Source organism: Mastacembelus armatus, chromosome 10 (genome assembly GCF_900324485.2).
Source record: "Mastacembelus armatus chromosome 10, fMasArm1.2, whole genome shotgun sequence".
NCBI lineage: Eukaryota > Metazoa > Chordata > Actinopteri > Synbranchiformes > Mastacembelidae > Mastacembelus > Mastacembelus armatus.
The window spans coordinates 17,199,887-17,215,447 of NC_046642.1; the positions used below are offsets into that span (position 1 = coordinate 17,199,887).

The window sequence follows — 15,561 nt, forward strand, 5'->3', positions numbered from 1 at the left end:
CATTCACTGGTGTTTGAGCTCTGGAAAATATCATCACTTGACTCAGTGGTGTTAGCACAGACATGCATGCATGCACACGCACACACACACACACACACACACACACACACAAGCATGCATAGGGGCATCAATAAAGGGCTGTGTATGTCCTGTTTATGATCCATGCTCTGTTAGACTAGTTATATTGTTCAGAAAACCTAGCCTGACTCCACACCATGCTGTATTTCAACTAAACTGCTTCCACTCATGGTTATGATAAAAAAATAAAAATAAAAAAAAAATCAGTAGAGTCAAGAATTCCTTGAAAAAAAATGAGTTCATCCTGTGATGATGGATGTCTGAAGGAAAATGATCACTTAGCCCAGTGATCTAGTGTGAGTGTGACAGGGGCTAAAAAGGAGCAGGCCGAAGGCAAAGACAGTGGAGCACACAACAAGCACTGACATGCAGTAAATACAACGAAAGCTGGTGCATGGTGTCAGAATTTAGGTAGAGCTTAAACCCAGTGCATTTATGTTCCTACAGAGAAAATCCGGGAATGACTTTTCTTACTTGTGTTACTTGTGATGCAGTCTATTCATGGGTAGTTTAGTCCTTCAGAGTAGTACTGGAGGTTTAAGATTTATATTATATAATATATTTATATTTAAGATATATGTCTATACACATTTCTAATGATAATTTTCACCACACTGAGTGAATATAAGCAGAGCCAGGGCACAAACTGAAGGAGAGAAAAAGAAATTTTACACCCCACAGTGACTGATCTAGTTTTGTTCCTCTGCCTCTTTCACTGGCAGTACTGTGGTTCCCACACAAGGCTCTACTATATATTTGTTGAGATAATACATGTAATTCTGAGAGAGAATTTGAATACGATATTTGATACATGCACATGTTCCAATGAATATCTGCATGCTGCTATTTTTGCATGGTCTTTGCAGGGTTTACAGAAATGCAAATTTGTCCTGAAATGTAAAAAGCTTCTTTCTGTTTGCAGTGTTTGCAATACTGCAACATGCAATACATGTGAGAGTATCTTGCACAGTACATTCTCAGGACCATGGATGCAAATTCATACCAGAAATAGGAGGCAGTTTAACCTTTAGATATTTTTCCTTGTAGAATTACATAAACACTAAGTTTGCATACAAAAATCAACTGCTCTAAGTTGTTATGTATGCTAGAGTATGCATTTTAGCATTAAAATAGCAAACACACAGCACCCTAACATGTCAAGGTTTTGTCAGGATGAAATGAGTAGTCATACTTAAACTTTCCAATAAATGGCAGATTATACACTGACACTGTTTTGACTTTGCCATTTGGATCGATGTGCAGCTTCCTCCTCATTTTATAGAGTCAGAGAAAATGTCACCTGTTTTTAATATGATCCAGATCAACAGGAAAGAGTTGTAAAACCTGGGCTGCTCAACTAAAACTAAATGTGCGCCGAATGTTTTATCCAAAATTTGAACACATTAATTTTAAAAGTTGTGTATGTACACCTCGTTGAAAACTAATGTTTGCATATTTATTTTTTTCTATATGTAGATGTAGAAGTTGGAAAAAGACGTTACTCCTTTTTGAAGCTTTTCTCTCAAGCAGCTGCAGGGACAATGTGTTCAAACTCTTAGGAGCTCTCAGCACCCTCCACAGGCTGGCTGTGTGATTGGCTGAACACTGACCATGACATCATCACTGAACGTTATAAGGGCTCTGACAAATAGCCTGGGAGACACATTAGAAGAAACACTGCTCAGCTGAAGCACTGAGTGAGTGAGGCGTACAGAGATTAAGAAAACCGAAGGGAGAGAAGGTATTGTGACACTACATACTTTGCAGGAACTACGTACCTGAACTGTCACATATCTACTTTATATGGGAGGCAGAAAGCAAGGCAACTACCTGTGGAGGTTTGTACTTTTATTTTCGCCTGGCTTGTGTAACATGTGGTTTTAAAGCTGTGCTTGCAAAATTCTAACAGGGTGAAAAGAATTTGTTTTGTGGTGTTGGTGCTGTAATTTCTTGTTCTCTGATTTATGATTAAATACACACATCATCAACACACACGTAAATGCAAATTTGTTAGTGGTAGTTTTTAAGAGAGCGCTGCTCTTTTAAGAGTGTTGCTAGTTCTTTATTCATGTTTTCATCAGGACCTTATTTAGGTTCAATTATTATTATCTTCATCGCCCTGTGTGTGCATGTTGTCCACATATGATCTCTTCAGATGGGAAGTACAACCCCCCCAGTGTACTTCAATGTGAGTGCAGAGATGATCAACTCATCATCCGACCCAGCTGAGCACAAGGAGGGTTACAGTGAGTTAACAATGATCCTGATGGGCATGATCATGTCCTTACTCGTACTGTGCATTGTCTTTGGCAACATCCTTGTAATTACAGCGATCGGCCGCTTCCAGCGTCTTCAAAATGTCACCAACTGTTTCATTACGTCCCTGGCCTGTGCTGACTTGGTCATGGGTCTCATTGTGGTTCCTTTCGGCGCCTGTTACATCATCTTTAACACCTGGCATTTTGGTAGTTTCTGGTGTGAGTTCTGGACTGCGACTGATGTGCTCTGTGTAACTGCGAGCATTGAAACCCTGTGTGTCATAGCTATAGACCGATATTTGGCCATCACTTCTCCCTTCCGCTACCAGTCAATGCTGACCAAGTGTAAGGCTCGCATTGTGGTTGTGCTGGTGTGGGTGATTGCCGCCTTGATATCTTTCCTGCCCATACACATGAAGTGGTGGACATCAGATGACAAGGAAGCTAGGGAGTGTATCAAGAACAGTAGCTGCTGCGAGTTCTACACCAACATGGCTTATGCTATCACCTCCTCTATCATCTCTTTCTACATCCCCTTGGTCATCATGGTTTTTGTCTACAGTCGTGTTTTCCAGGAGGCCAAGCGTCAACTGAAGAAAATTGACCAAAGTGTTGGACGTTTTCATAACACTGACAGCAGCAACCTCAAATCTCTAGAGGCCAATAATGGACGTATCCAGAAGAAGGTCAAATTTTGTCTACGGGAACACAAAGCCCTAAAGACACTGGGCATCATCATGGGGATCTTCACTCTGTGCTGGTTGCCCTTCTTTCTTCTCAATGTGGTGATGGCCATATGGAAGGTGGAGGGGTTTGAGCTCACCTTCAGGATACTCAACTGGATAGGTTACGCAAACTCTGCCTTCAACCCGCTCATTTACTGTCGGAGTCCTGAGTTCAGGTATGCCTTCAAAGAAATCCTCTGCATGAAGAGGAACCACCCCAGCAACACGGTGCCTGTGAATGGATACATCTATAGCAGGCACAGCTGGCAGAGTGAGCAGCAAGGGAGGAGTAAGGGCAGCTCAGAATACAGTGAACCTAACGAAGGGTGTCTGGAGAAAGGAGTGGAGCTCTGCAGTGTTGTGGACCGAGTAGTGGACCCTAACGGGAATTGCAGCAAAGGCCTAACGACTGTAACGGCTGTTCTTTAAGGTCTGAGACTTCTGTAAACAGGGCAATCCAGACATGTTTACACTACTATCATAAACTCTTTTCCAACTGACTAAAGGTAAGGTCAGTCCACCTGACTGACAGAGTCAGCTTTAAAGAAACTGTTATGGTCATGATCAGCTGAGGAAAGTATTTCTTTTCCTCAAAGAACAGATATAATAGGTTGATCAAGTTTCATTTTGTTATATTTGTCTTATAGATTTTTCATCTACCTCATCACATTTACATTTACTTTACTAAATGGTCTGAGGAATATCCTGTAGATAATTGCTAATTATCTGACGGGCTGTTAATCTTTTTAAAAAATATTTCTTTCTAATCTCTAGATCCCACAATTTACTAACATTAAAATATTTTGGGATTTAAAGAAAAATGATATTGTTTGGGGCTGTAAATTCCATTTGCGCATCCCAATTCAACATGTATATTAAGTAACTCATTTCCATTGGAAAATGGGCAAGGATAATTTAAGGATCAAATGTAATGCCTCTTGGGTGTTTTTTGAAGAAATACATTCCACATCACCCCGAAATTAAAATACGGCTCCATTTAAGTTGTTTTTTTTTTTTTAGTTATTTTTTTTGTTTGGTTTTGATGGATTGTCTGAGTGTGAATGATGTTCAGCAGCAGGTGTGGCAGAACCAGTCTCTATCTCTCTCTCTTGCTCTCTCTCTGCTCACTGCTCAGCAATGCTGTGAGGCCCTGCTCCCTGTTCTAGTGTTATTAGAGCCTGTTGCATGGGAGTTTCTGTTGCCAGCAGATAGCACCAGAGATATAAATGTTCACATTTATCTAAATCTCACTGGTGTAAGCTGAAAAAACTCACATGATAAAACTTGCGAGTTTGAATATGTTTCATCAGACTGATTCCATAATCTCCCCTCAAGATATAGTCTTTCAGTGTAAAGCTGATGGATTATGTCTAACGACTAATCTTTCTATTTTCTATCTATTGCTACTGTGCATTATGTGAACCAGTGTTTGGTACTTTACATTGCCATTACAGAAGTCTAAGACAAACTGTTGGTCTTTCCTGTCCTGTCTACGTGCTGGAAGCATTAACAGTTGTTCCTATTGTTGCACAAGCCCTGTTTGTTTATTACATTTTGTGGCAGCTGTGTTTCGGCATGTACGGTGTTTACTGTTTCCTTAGCCATGGCATAAGGGTACAAATCACACGGAATAATAAACAGTGGGTTTATAGCTAAGTGAAAACAAAGTTCCAGGACCAAGATGCGGTACTGCTGGCTACTAAACTGAGATCTCCCGGCAAACCTCTGAGCAATGCCCCTTTGTCACTGTTCTTTGACATTTCCCAGATTCTCCTCACTGTAAACGGATGTCTGTATCTTTACAAAATTGGTCTAACATTTGGATAAGTCACTCAGAAGTCCACCAATCAGTGTCTCAGCTCTTCCGGTTGTTTCAGCCAGTCTTTAGACACCTCTTGGTCTGCTGCCTTCAGGAAAAGCCCCAATCCAGCTGAGCGCAGCCCAATAAACAAGAAGAAATGCATTGTTTAGCTGAAGAAAACACCCTCTTAAAAATACAACAAATTATAACTAGAGTAGATTAAAGTAGTATACAGTTGCCATATTTGCAGGTTGTGATGATACTTTATCACACAAATTAAGAGTACCAGCTCTTGGAAATGTCACTCTTTGACTTTATTAAGCATTCAAATTAGAATGAGTACTTAGCATGTGAGGCTTTAATTGGAAACTCACACTAAATGGGTTGCCAAATCATTAGTAGCAAGAGGAGTAATGGAGGTGTTGCTACAGCTGTGCCCCTTTAACCCAGTAAGTTTGGCAATCTCTAGTATGTTCTGATCAAAATGACAACAAGCTAAATGTGGCCACTGAAGGCGTTGATGGGGGGGGGGATTTCTGCCAGTCTAAATCGGTGATAGTGACCTGTGTTTTTGTGCATGTGATGTTACCTCTGGGCTAAGGTCACATGACACTGTGAAAACTGTGAACTTTGTTCCTTCAGAGTAATTTCTATGTACTGTAAGCTTAGTCAGCGCTTTCACCTTAGGAATAGACACAACTATAGTCATCATACGTCAGTGTTTCCCATGTGAAAGACAAGCTCTCCCAAATGTTTTTTCTTCTGTTTTTCTTTTTCATGGATTTATGGCAAAGTAAATGCAGGGGTTGGTAGATTAATAAATGTTCTCCAGGGTTTTTTCACTGTACAACATGCACAAAGCACAAAACAGATAAAGATTCTTGACCAAGATTTTGATATACATCTATTGTACTTATTCACTTATAATTAACTGAGGGATTGATACCAAATTAATAAATCGTTGCTGGATTTAAAACAAACAAATAAAAAACTTTGTATTTAAAACTGTCCATTTTAGAAGCACTTCATAAGTGAGTGTTTGCATGTCAGTTATATATTTGTAGCAATGTGTTTGTGGACTTGGTGCCATTTCTTTTCAACGTTGTCTGTTTTAATTCAATTGGAGTAGGTTTTGAACTATATATTCACGCTGCTCCCTCCTGGCAGTGACCTCTCCTTACATCTCAGCTGTCTTACCATTATTAATGGTTATTGTTTCATCAATATACGCGTATCATAAGGAATTTATCTCCTGTCTTCACCTGCTTGCGCTGAGTCCTGAACTATTAACTGACACAAAAAACATTCCACGAAGAGCTGATGGTTTGAAACATATGCACTGCTTACTGATGCGTACAGTGTGCACTCAACTTGGCTCCAGGTTACCTGTTTTAACCACTGGCTACACCATCTCTACTAAGATAAAAGTTTATTTTAAAAGCGGATCCAGGGTCTTAAGTTACAGTCCTGAAGAACATATTAAAAAAATGTGGCACATTTAAAGGATATTGTCTATGTCATGGACTTACACATTTTAATATGATCTAAGAGTGGGCTGTTGTCAATGTTGTCCTTACTGATCCATAACTATTCTTACTAAATAAATGTCACTTTATCCCACAAGAGTACATTTTTCATGATTTAGATTAGTTTGATCACCAACATAAAGCAGCACTGTATAGCACTTTGATGAAGTATTGGTAGAGCTTTTGAGCAACAGAATCCACATTTGAGTTCATGAACTATAAACAAATGGCTAGAGAGTTATGTTTCCTTGTACCATAATATTTGTGTGGAAGTTCTTTTTCCTGTTTGCCACTAAAAATGTGTCGTCATGAGAAACGATTGCTGCAGAATCTCAACACAGATGTTGTTCAAAGTGGATTATTCTGAAACTAATGTATGTAAATGTGAATTTTCTATTAAAGTTAAATATTGCTTCAGCTGTCATATGAAAAGTAGACCTATTATATGTGAAATTCCTTCATAGCCAGAGTGAATACGTCATCACTCAGCTGAATGTTTACTAAATGTTTGCAAGCTATTTTCGCACAAGGATTTGTCACTGTTTATTAAGGTAATGAAGCCTGTTACAATATGTGGTGTCCTGTGGTATTTATGAAAAAGCAAAAGTGTATGTGCTGTAACATTTGTATTGAAATAAATGATGTATATGTTGCATATAATATCCTCATTTATGTGTCCTTTATGAGTTGAAACTATCTAAATAAGTCAGGTTATCAGCCTGACAAACGTCGAGTCTATTTCAGTATGGGAAAACCAGACACCAGCATGTGATCTAGATGAAACGATGGACAGGAAAGTGACTATGATATTAAAAAAAAAATGTTTCCATTCTCCATTTGAAACTGCATTGCTCATAGATTCATGCAGAGCAACCGATTCTATCCCAGAAATTCAAGGGAGGAGGCGGTACAAATATATAGAGCAATAAAAGTGTCTTGATATTTGGCATTTATCTGGAGTGGAAAGCATTTTTCGTGTTTCTTTCAAGGATAAAATATGTCCATCTGCTGAATGATGATTAAAAACCCTTAGAGTAGCTACCATGGTTTGGAAGGCAGGACATACCTAATAGTTTTCTAAATCAGTTAACACATTGACTTTACATGTACTTGTACTTTGATCAGCCACACTGCTCTCTTTCTTCATTTAAGTGATAAGGGTGCAAAATTAGATAACAAGATATACTCCTCACTTCACATTAGTGTTTTCTGTTGCCTGTAATTTCTATTCTCCTCTTTATCTTCAACACTTCCTACAATTTATACAGATATTTTTCTAGTGAAAAGCTTATTGTGAAATTAACTGCAACATGTTGTGAGGTTTAATAAGACTGGATAAATATATACTCACGGAAACAACCCTTTAAGTCTTGTGAGATGTATCTCAGCTGCTGCCATGTTTCATCAGGGCCTCCAGCTTGTTCAAATAGCAGAAAATGTCAAACCTTTAAGCGGATGAAGACTCTTACAATTGCTAAGTTAACTATCTTACTATCTACTGCAACACAATATCAAGTGTGTGATTTTTATCTGCACAGCCATCGAATTTACAACAGCCATCAAAAGCTGTAATTTCAGCCAACAAAACTAAAGGCCGATAATTAAATCCCTCCTTTATTCTACCTTTGACTAAAATTACAGGCCCATTATTAAAAAAAACAAAAAAAAAAGAGAACAGAAAGCTTGACAGGCATAGCAACAGTAACTAAGGTCTTAGCAAACTGTCAATTACAGAGGGCCATGGTGTGATCTGTGAACTACTTAACACTCTGAGGAGTCAGCCCTCGACCTATTTTTAATAGCTTAAAATGCCTAAAAGCAATTTATCAACTCATTATTCATGCCATCCTGCACTTGAATTTCATAGCCGAACATCAGTGTAGCAGAAGCATCTTTAGTGTTAATGCATCTACTTTTGCACCAAAAAGGTCCACACTGCCCTTACTATTTAATCCTTTAAAACTCAAGGTTTCTATTGTAGCGTTAGATTGCAATTTTAGTTTAAGTCGTGTTAAATGCTCCATGTCTTTCAGGGGTTTAGATGTGCACTGAGGCCGAGCCGCAGGGACGTGTGCAGACATAAGTCTGTGAGATCTGCCATGTGCTCTCAGGCCTTGATAGCCAATTTTCAATACTGGTAGAGAAAGTTTAAGGAATCACGCCCAACTTATTATGCCAACTTTCTGCTCAGGCTTTCAAATAAGTCCATGCATGGTAATATCTATCATCAGGCTTCACAAACTCCTTTAGAGGATGATAAAACAGCCATGTTCCCATATCTAGACCTATCATGTCATCTGAGTCACAGTTAAAATTTAAAAAAGCTCTCTGGACATAAGAAGCCTGTTTTGGGTTAGGATTACTATTTTCTCAGATATGTTAATCATGGCAGTGACATATTGCATACAGGGTGTGAGCATGTGAAAACGTTGTCTCTGTTAGATCGATAAGTCCCCTGGCACTTCGGTGACTACAGTGACCAAGGCACCACAATGTCTGCAGTCCCCGTACTCCCAAGGGCCTTACCAGCATGTGTGTGTCTGTGTGTTTGAGAGCGTGTGAATGTATGTGTATGCATATGCGCATCTCAAATCATAGCTTGTCCACCCCTTAAAAACTAGCTCCACCCGACCTGAGGTTATGAAAGCAAATATTAACTCAAAAGATGGATTTCGTTTGGTTTCTGTCGCCAAAGAAAACACAATAAAATACGCCAAAAGCTTTGTGGGACACATTAGCATCAAAGTAATGGCACAGCAGTGCACACATGTTCACACCAGGGAGTGGCACAGCAAAATTCATTCGAGCCAGTCCTGTAGGGTGGATAAAGCAGGGGCTTTACCCTGCTCACTGGGCTAGCTGGCAAACTAGCTGATGAGCTAACATATAGCATGGGAGCATTCTAGCACTAGTCAGTCATTGCTTCTCACTATTGTCCTTATGTTGCTGCCCAACACCAAAACATAATTTCATTAACTGGAAAATTTTTCACAAAAGTAAAAAAAGTGCTTTACATTACCGCAAAGACAAGACAGTTTGGTACTAGTCAAAGGTGCAGAGTTGTGTGTCAGATTTTTCATGAAATCACAGATCACAGTGATGCTGAGTGATGCCTTGAATCTCCTGTGTTTGTCATTTTATTTCTTATTTTTCTTTTCACTCTTAGCTTCTTGTGCTTCTCTAATGATTGCAAAGCTCCAGTTTTTTTTTGTTTTTTTTTTCTTCCAGACACCATAGCAGGATAATAACTATGTCTAATGCACCTCTGTACTGCATGTATAGAGTGGCTCCTATCTACAAACAGCAGGCATCTGTATGTTTTTTTCATTTATAAAAATGTATTGTGGCTTGAGTTTACAAGAGGTGAAGAAAGTTTTTGAACTGAGTGGTCTCACATAATAAGTGTTTACAGTTGGTATGGACTGTCATGCAACTTAATTTAAAGTGTCAGACACTTATTTTAAGTTTTACTACTCATTTTCTTTATATCATTGCGGTCAGTGGAAGACTTCTGGTTTCAATTTGAATAAATTGGCATATTGACACATGCCCAAGTGGATGCAGTGTAACAATACCATTTAAAATGTTCTTTCTCTCCTAATGGCTCAATTATCTGACAAAATAACAGTCATAATTTGCTTCCAAGTAATCAATTGGTTTCTGAGCCAGCTCCAGTGTATTGTATTCTTAATGGTAAGCAATTTTATTTGTTGATGGCTTTGTCAAGTATCCCTTTTCCCACCTTTCTAAAGCCGCCCAGTGCCTTATGTAATGCTGCAGTCTGCTTGGTTTAAATAGAAAGGCCTGGAGAAAGATGAGGTTATTAAGTGACGGATATTTTGTCCTAAGCTGCAGAAAGGGACTATTAAAACTTGTTTGTCAGCCAGTACCATCACTGTTCTACAGTACAACAATCAGCAGGTCAGTTCAAAAGAGAGCTTACATTAACCATGCACCTCTTTCTTATCAATACTCTAAAGACTGTTCCTCAGCCAAGAGTGATATGTGGCCCTGTTGCTCACTGTTGCTCACTGTTCAATGTGTAAGAAAATTTGGCCATTTCCATTAGAAAATGTGCGTCTTTTTAAGTAACTCTAAGTCTGACAGGTTTCAAATCAAGCAAAAGAAACACGAACACATGGAGTGATTGCCACATTTCTGTAGCATCTTAACAAGATGTTTGTTCTGATCCTATTTGTCAGACCACATTGCTACTGTTTTCTGTGAAGCTCTTTATCCCTCTGACACTGCAGTGGTCTCCCCCAGCATTCCCTGACATGCCATCAGTGTCTAGTAAATGTGAGACAAAGATGATTGTCCTAATCCTAATAAAGTTCCTAATATGGTGATACAAATGTGGATATAAGCTATTGTGAAACAGGGGAAGTGAACAAGTGTGTGGGGTCTCATGGGCTCATGGTTAATGTCCGGTGACAAAGAAGCATCCAACAGTAAGCTCTGACTCAACAGAGGAGCACAGCATGTGAAATGGAAGCTATGAACTGTATTTAAAACACAGCTTGGGCCAATAGTAAATACTTATCATCGCCAGTGCCATCAGACCAACATATTTACATTTTTAAAATACAATGGGCATTAATTTTGCATGGCTCCACATTTTGGTTACAAATTTACATAAAGTGTTTTAGTTTTAAATGTAACATTCATTAATAATTGGTTTTTATGCAGAAAACAACACTCAAATATACACAGTTCGAATGTACAGAACTGAAAGAACAGAAAGACCTGCTCTTAAACACAACGTAGCATCCCAGACATTTACGGCCTCATATTTTAGGTCATGGCCAGTGAGAACTGACAGATGCTTGAACTCAAACCTCTTCTAATGAAAATCTGTATAGACAGAGTGAAACCTAAGTTAATCCTACTGTCCTAGCTTTCGTCACAAGCTGATATAGTTGCTGATATTCCCCTTGACCTTATTGAGGTTACAAAGGGGCTTTGATAGCATAGATATATAGTGTTTCATTTTGCCACAAGATTGACGTCACTGGAGCAGTTAACCTTAAACAGTAAATTTTTCTTAATATTACAGAGCACACAGTCTCCGATCACCTATGATAGAACAAATTGAAAAATGATGCAGCATGTGTACTGTAGTGAACGTGTTAAAAGTCATTCATGTGTTACCCTGGTGAAGGTTAATGTACCGTAGGAGAGAGTTATTATCCTTGGGGAAGGACAAGTGTGATGGAGAAGGGCAGGGCAGGGCAGGGCAGGGAGGAAAAGTGAGGCAGAGTGTGTTTGTGTGTCCTGAATTGTACAATAAAGGATGCGTGTTCATTTTCCAAAGAATATTAAATAAGCACTGGGCACCAACAAGTAATTAAAAAAACACTTGTGTCACCAAACAGAGATGATCCCAAGGTACACAGTGCAAGTTTGAGTCAAGCCTGATGTTTTTGAGTTAGAATCAGAGTCAAGTTGCTTTTTGCAACTCAGTTTGCCTATTCTATGTATCTCGTCTGTTATGGTTTTATACTCAGTACTTAATACCATGCCCCTTCGAGCTGAAACTTTCCACTATTAAATTCTCTTAAATTCTGTGAACCATTGTGGAAGATGCTGTTAGCGCTGCTGTTGAAGAATGTTGTTACAAGATATTTCTATTATTTTGTCCACACAATTTATATCAATTGACACTAGTCTAAATAACAGAAACTATTTTGTGTTTTGTGTAAAATGATCATACCGTTGAATGGTAAGCATTTAAAACAGGCTCAAGTCAAACTACGCTTTATTATGTTCATGCAGGGAGAATTTATTGCAGGACCGCTGTATTAGACTACATTAAATTTAGCTTGGTGTACCTCATAAATTGGTAATTGTATAACACTAGGTGTATAACGTTATTAACACTGCATCCTGCAGCTTAACAGGTTTTCAGTTCAGCAAATAACCATGAGCTAGAGGTTGCCTTGAGCAAGCGGTCTGTCTTGGCAGACGCTCAGCCTGAGTGCAGTCGAGTTCAACACGTCACCCTGAACAAACACGTTGTGTTAGGAGCAGAGGAGAAAACTTTTCAGGAAGCCAAATGAGACCTTTAATCTATGTATTGTAGTGTGCACAAGGGATGAGGTTACCCAGCATTCCTTGCAGCACTGCCAGTTACTGTAAATAGTTAATCCTTTGTGTTCAATTAGCCTGTTATGTGTGTCAGTTCTCATATCTGTTAACTGCCTTTAGGTGTCTCCCATGTAATCAATGTGAGGCGAACGTTTTCTTGTCTGCACCATCAGTCAGAAGTATTGTCTGTTAGTAGACTCCTTCATGTTCTCCCATGTGATGGCATGTAAAATCTCAAGCCTGCCTTCTTGGAGTTGTGTGGTGTAGGGGACATAGGAAGCTTGCTAGTGGTTGATTCTAGATCGCTGCATGCTACAGCATTTCTGAGGAGGAGGTGGTGTACATCACTGCTGTAAAGCAAAGACACATTAAGCAATGGAGCTGTGTCAAAAGATGCAAACATAGCTACATGGGCAGTTCAGTAAAATGGTAAAGCCACAGGCTGGGTGCATTTTACTCAGCCTATTTGAGGAGAAGGGCTGTTCTCCTGTCCTTCATGGTGGTGAAGGGCTCAATAATCATGTGGCAGAATTTACTACTGGCTTTAAGTTCCACCACAACAACACAGTCAGTGTCTATTTGGGCTAGGATAACGTGTTTTTGATTCAACAGCTTTGGAAGGTTGATAAATCCTGTAGTGGCCCAAACATCGTTCAGTCACTGAAGTTCAGCCCACTAGCTATGTTAGCCACTCCATGCAAACATGAAAGTGTACGTAGCTGTCAAACAAATTTGCACTCATCCTGTTGTCTTTATGAAATCAAATCTTCAAATCACATTCTATGTTTATTTATTTGCTTTTTTCTAGCTTACCTATCCCCCAACCCCTTTGGAGGTTTGACTGTGTGCAGTGGCGCGAGCATGATCTGACAGATCCAAGTCCAAAGTTCCCTAAAATGGGCAACTTCTTGGTTGTCCTGAGTTCAAGTGCTCTGTCTCACATAATTTCTGGTAGCAATGAAGAAATAATACAAAAATACTTTATAAAAAGTTACTTCCCAAAAAATTATGAGTCCAAGGGGCATGCTGGTTCCCCAGGGAACCATGATTTTGTGTATCTTACGTTGTATGTATATAAAGTAATCCACTGACACCACTATGCACATAGTATTGTATCAGTATGGTTTTATCTACCGTATGCATGACACCCAATATTTGTTACTTAGTTAAACATGAATAATTTATGCTAGTTTATTTTTTATATTATTTATATATGTGTTGTTTATTTTTGGGGATATTACTTTTATGTATTTAGTTTTTCCTTCCCCACCTCCTTTTCCTTTCCTACCCACTTATGCCCTGTGTTGTGTTTTCTTTAGCTAATATATTGCTTTGGATTTTTTATGGAGTTATTTGCTTAAAAATGCTTTGAGAATAAATAACAGTCAACCAAAAGAAGAACAACAAAATTACTTTTTGAGTAGAGTAAAACAGATTAAAATATCTGCTTCCAAACAGGTACTCATCTATTCTGTTTACCTCAAAAGCGTTTCTTTTTTCCATCCCTGCATCCTTGGGTCTGCAATTCCTCAGCATTTACTAATAATAGTAACACATATGTACTTCTGCACAATTTGTTTCTATAATTTTCCAAATCTACATTTTTTTCCACAGACTTTGTTTGTACAGAAGGGACATAAAAGGAAACCAAGCTTATTATTATTTTATGAGACATATATCTCCAAATTTTAGAATGTCATCCAAGGCACAGAAGCGCTGACAAAGACCTCTTTGAAAAAGGAAATAAAGACATTTAATAAAGTCATTGCTGTTACAAGCTAGAAGATGTGGCAGGGTTTTTTAACCTGTGCTCTCTCCTAAGCAAAAGTAATGAGTAAAATATGTCTTATATTGTTATGCCATTAGAGTCTCACATATTGTTTCCTGTTGGCGTTTTTGGTCACATGAGAGAATTCAACCTTATGTTTTTCTGCTATTGATATTAATGAGCTTATGCAGTCTCACGTGAGTAACCAATGGCATGCAGAGTGTGAACGTGTTAGTCAGACGTCCCTAAAGATCATTTGAATGTAAGCCTGGGAATACTTAAAAAGGAAGAACAATTCACTGCTTATTTTGGCACAACTGAACTTGTTTTGAACTTGTGCTAAACTCATGCCTGCTTGGGGAAGGAAGAAGCCCTACAACATTATTCAACATGCAGATCATGTATGCAAACATTCCTTCCTGCGTTACAACAATCTAATCTCTTTGTTTTCCCTCGTCTGAACTCTCACTCCTAGTTGCTTGTTTTTCTCTACAGTTTTCCATTGTGTTAGCACCATAAAATGTAAAATACACCATTAGGCACACTGTCCCCTCTAGACGTAGGGTAAAATTCAACCAAAATCACTAAAGATTATTGTCCACATTTTGAAAGCATCCTGAAAATGTTTTTTTTTAATTTTCTTTTCCTTTTTTTTTTTTTTATTTACAAAGCACAGGAACTTCTTGCAGAAATGAGTCATTATTTTATGTCAGTTCAAGCCCAAAATATGATTGAAAGGACAAGTTGCATTATACTCAGCCTGAATTGCTGCGATTGTTGGATAGTAGACAGGAATTGTTTTCTCTTTTCTTTTCTCTCTCACCTGTTCTAAGAAGCGGGATCGGCTGATGCAAAGCACCAGCTGCAGCTAGTGGTTATTTTTTACTGCCCACCTCTGGCTAAAATGAGGAACAACACTGCCGTGCTGAATTTTACAGGAAGGCACAAAAATCTGTATTACAGTGCTCTCTTGTGGCACATTCATGGCATTATTGTCAGAATGAATCTGCTCAATTGTACAACAGCAACAGTTTGTTTCAAACAGGTTCTTGGTCAAACCACAGGATGAGCAGGAGGGGTTTGAGGTGCCAGAGAAGCTGGATCAACGACAGAGTCTAGTGCACTGGTGGGTTTTGGATCCTTCTACAGGCAAAACTTTTTATTCCCAGGCCTAAATCTTCAACACCACCTCTTGTGGACAGAGCAGTTTGGAGCTGGGAGCTTCCTGGTGCTTCTCTTTCATGCTCTTGGCATAGTCTTGAGCCATGCTGACGCTTTAGGATGTCTGTGGGGTACATTCATTAAACTGAAGATGAAA

The 15,561-nt window shown here is 38.9% G+C and overlaps 1 protein-coding gene across 1 annotated transcript; it reads left to right on the plus strand.

The window, feature by feature from the left end:
* Window positions 1–1,754: 1,754 nt before the first annotated feature.
* Window positions 1,755–7,056, plus strand: adrb2a (adrenoceptor beta 2, surface a). The gene is made up of 2 exons (XM_026329748.2): window positions 1,755–1,916; window positions 2,234–7,056. The coding sequence occupies exon 2, from the start codon at window positions 2,234–2,236 to the stop codon at window positions 3,488–3,490; it is 1,257 nt and encodes a 418-aa protein (XP_026185533.1). The 5' UTR covers window positions 1,755–1,916; the 3' UTR covers window positions 3,491–7,056.
* The last annotated feature ends 8,505 nt before the right edge of the window (window positions 7,057–15,561 follow it).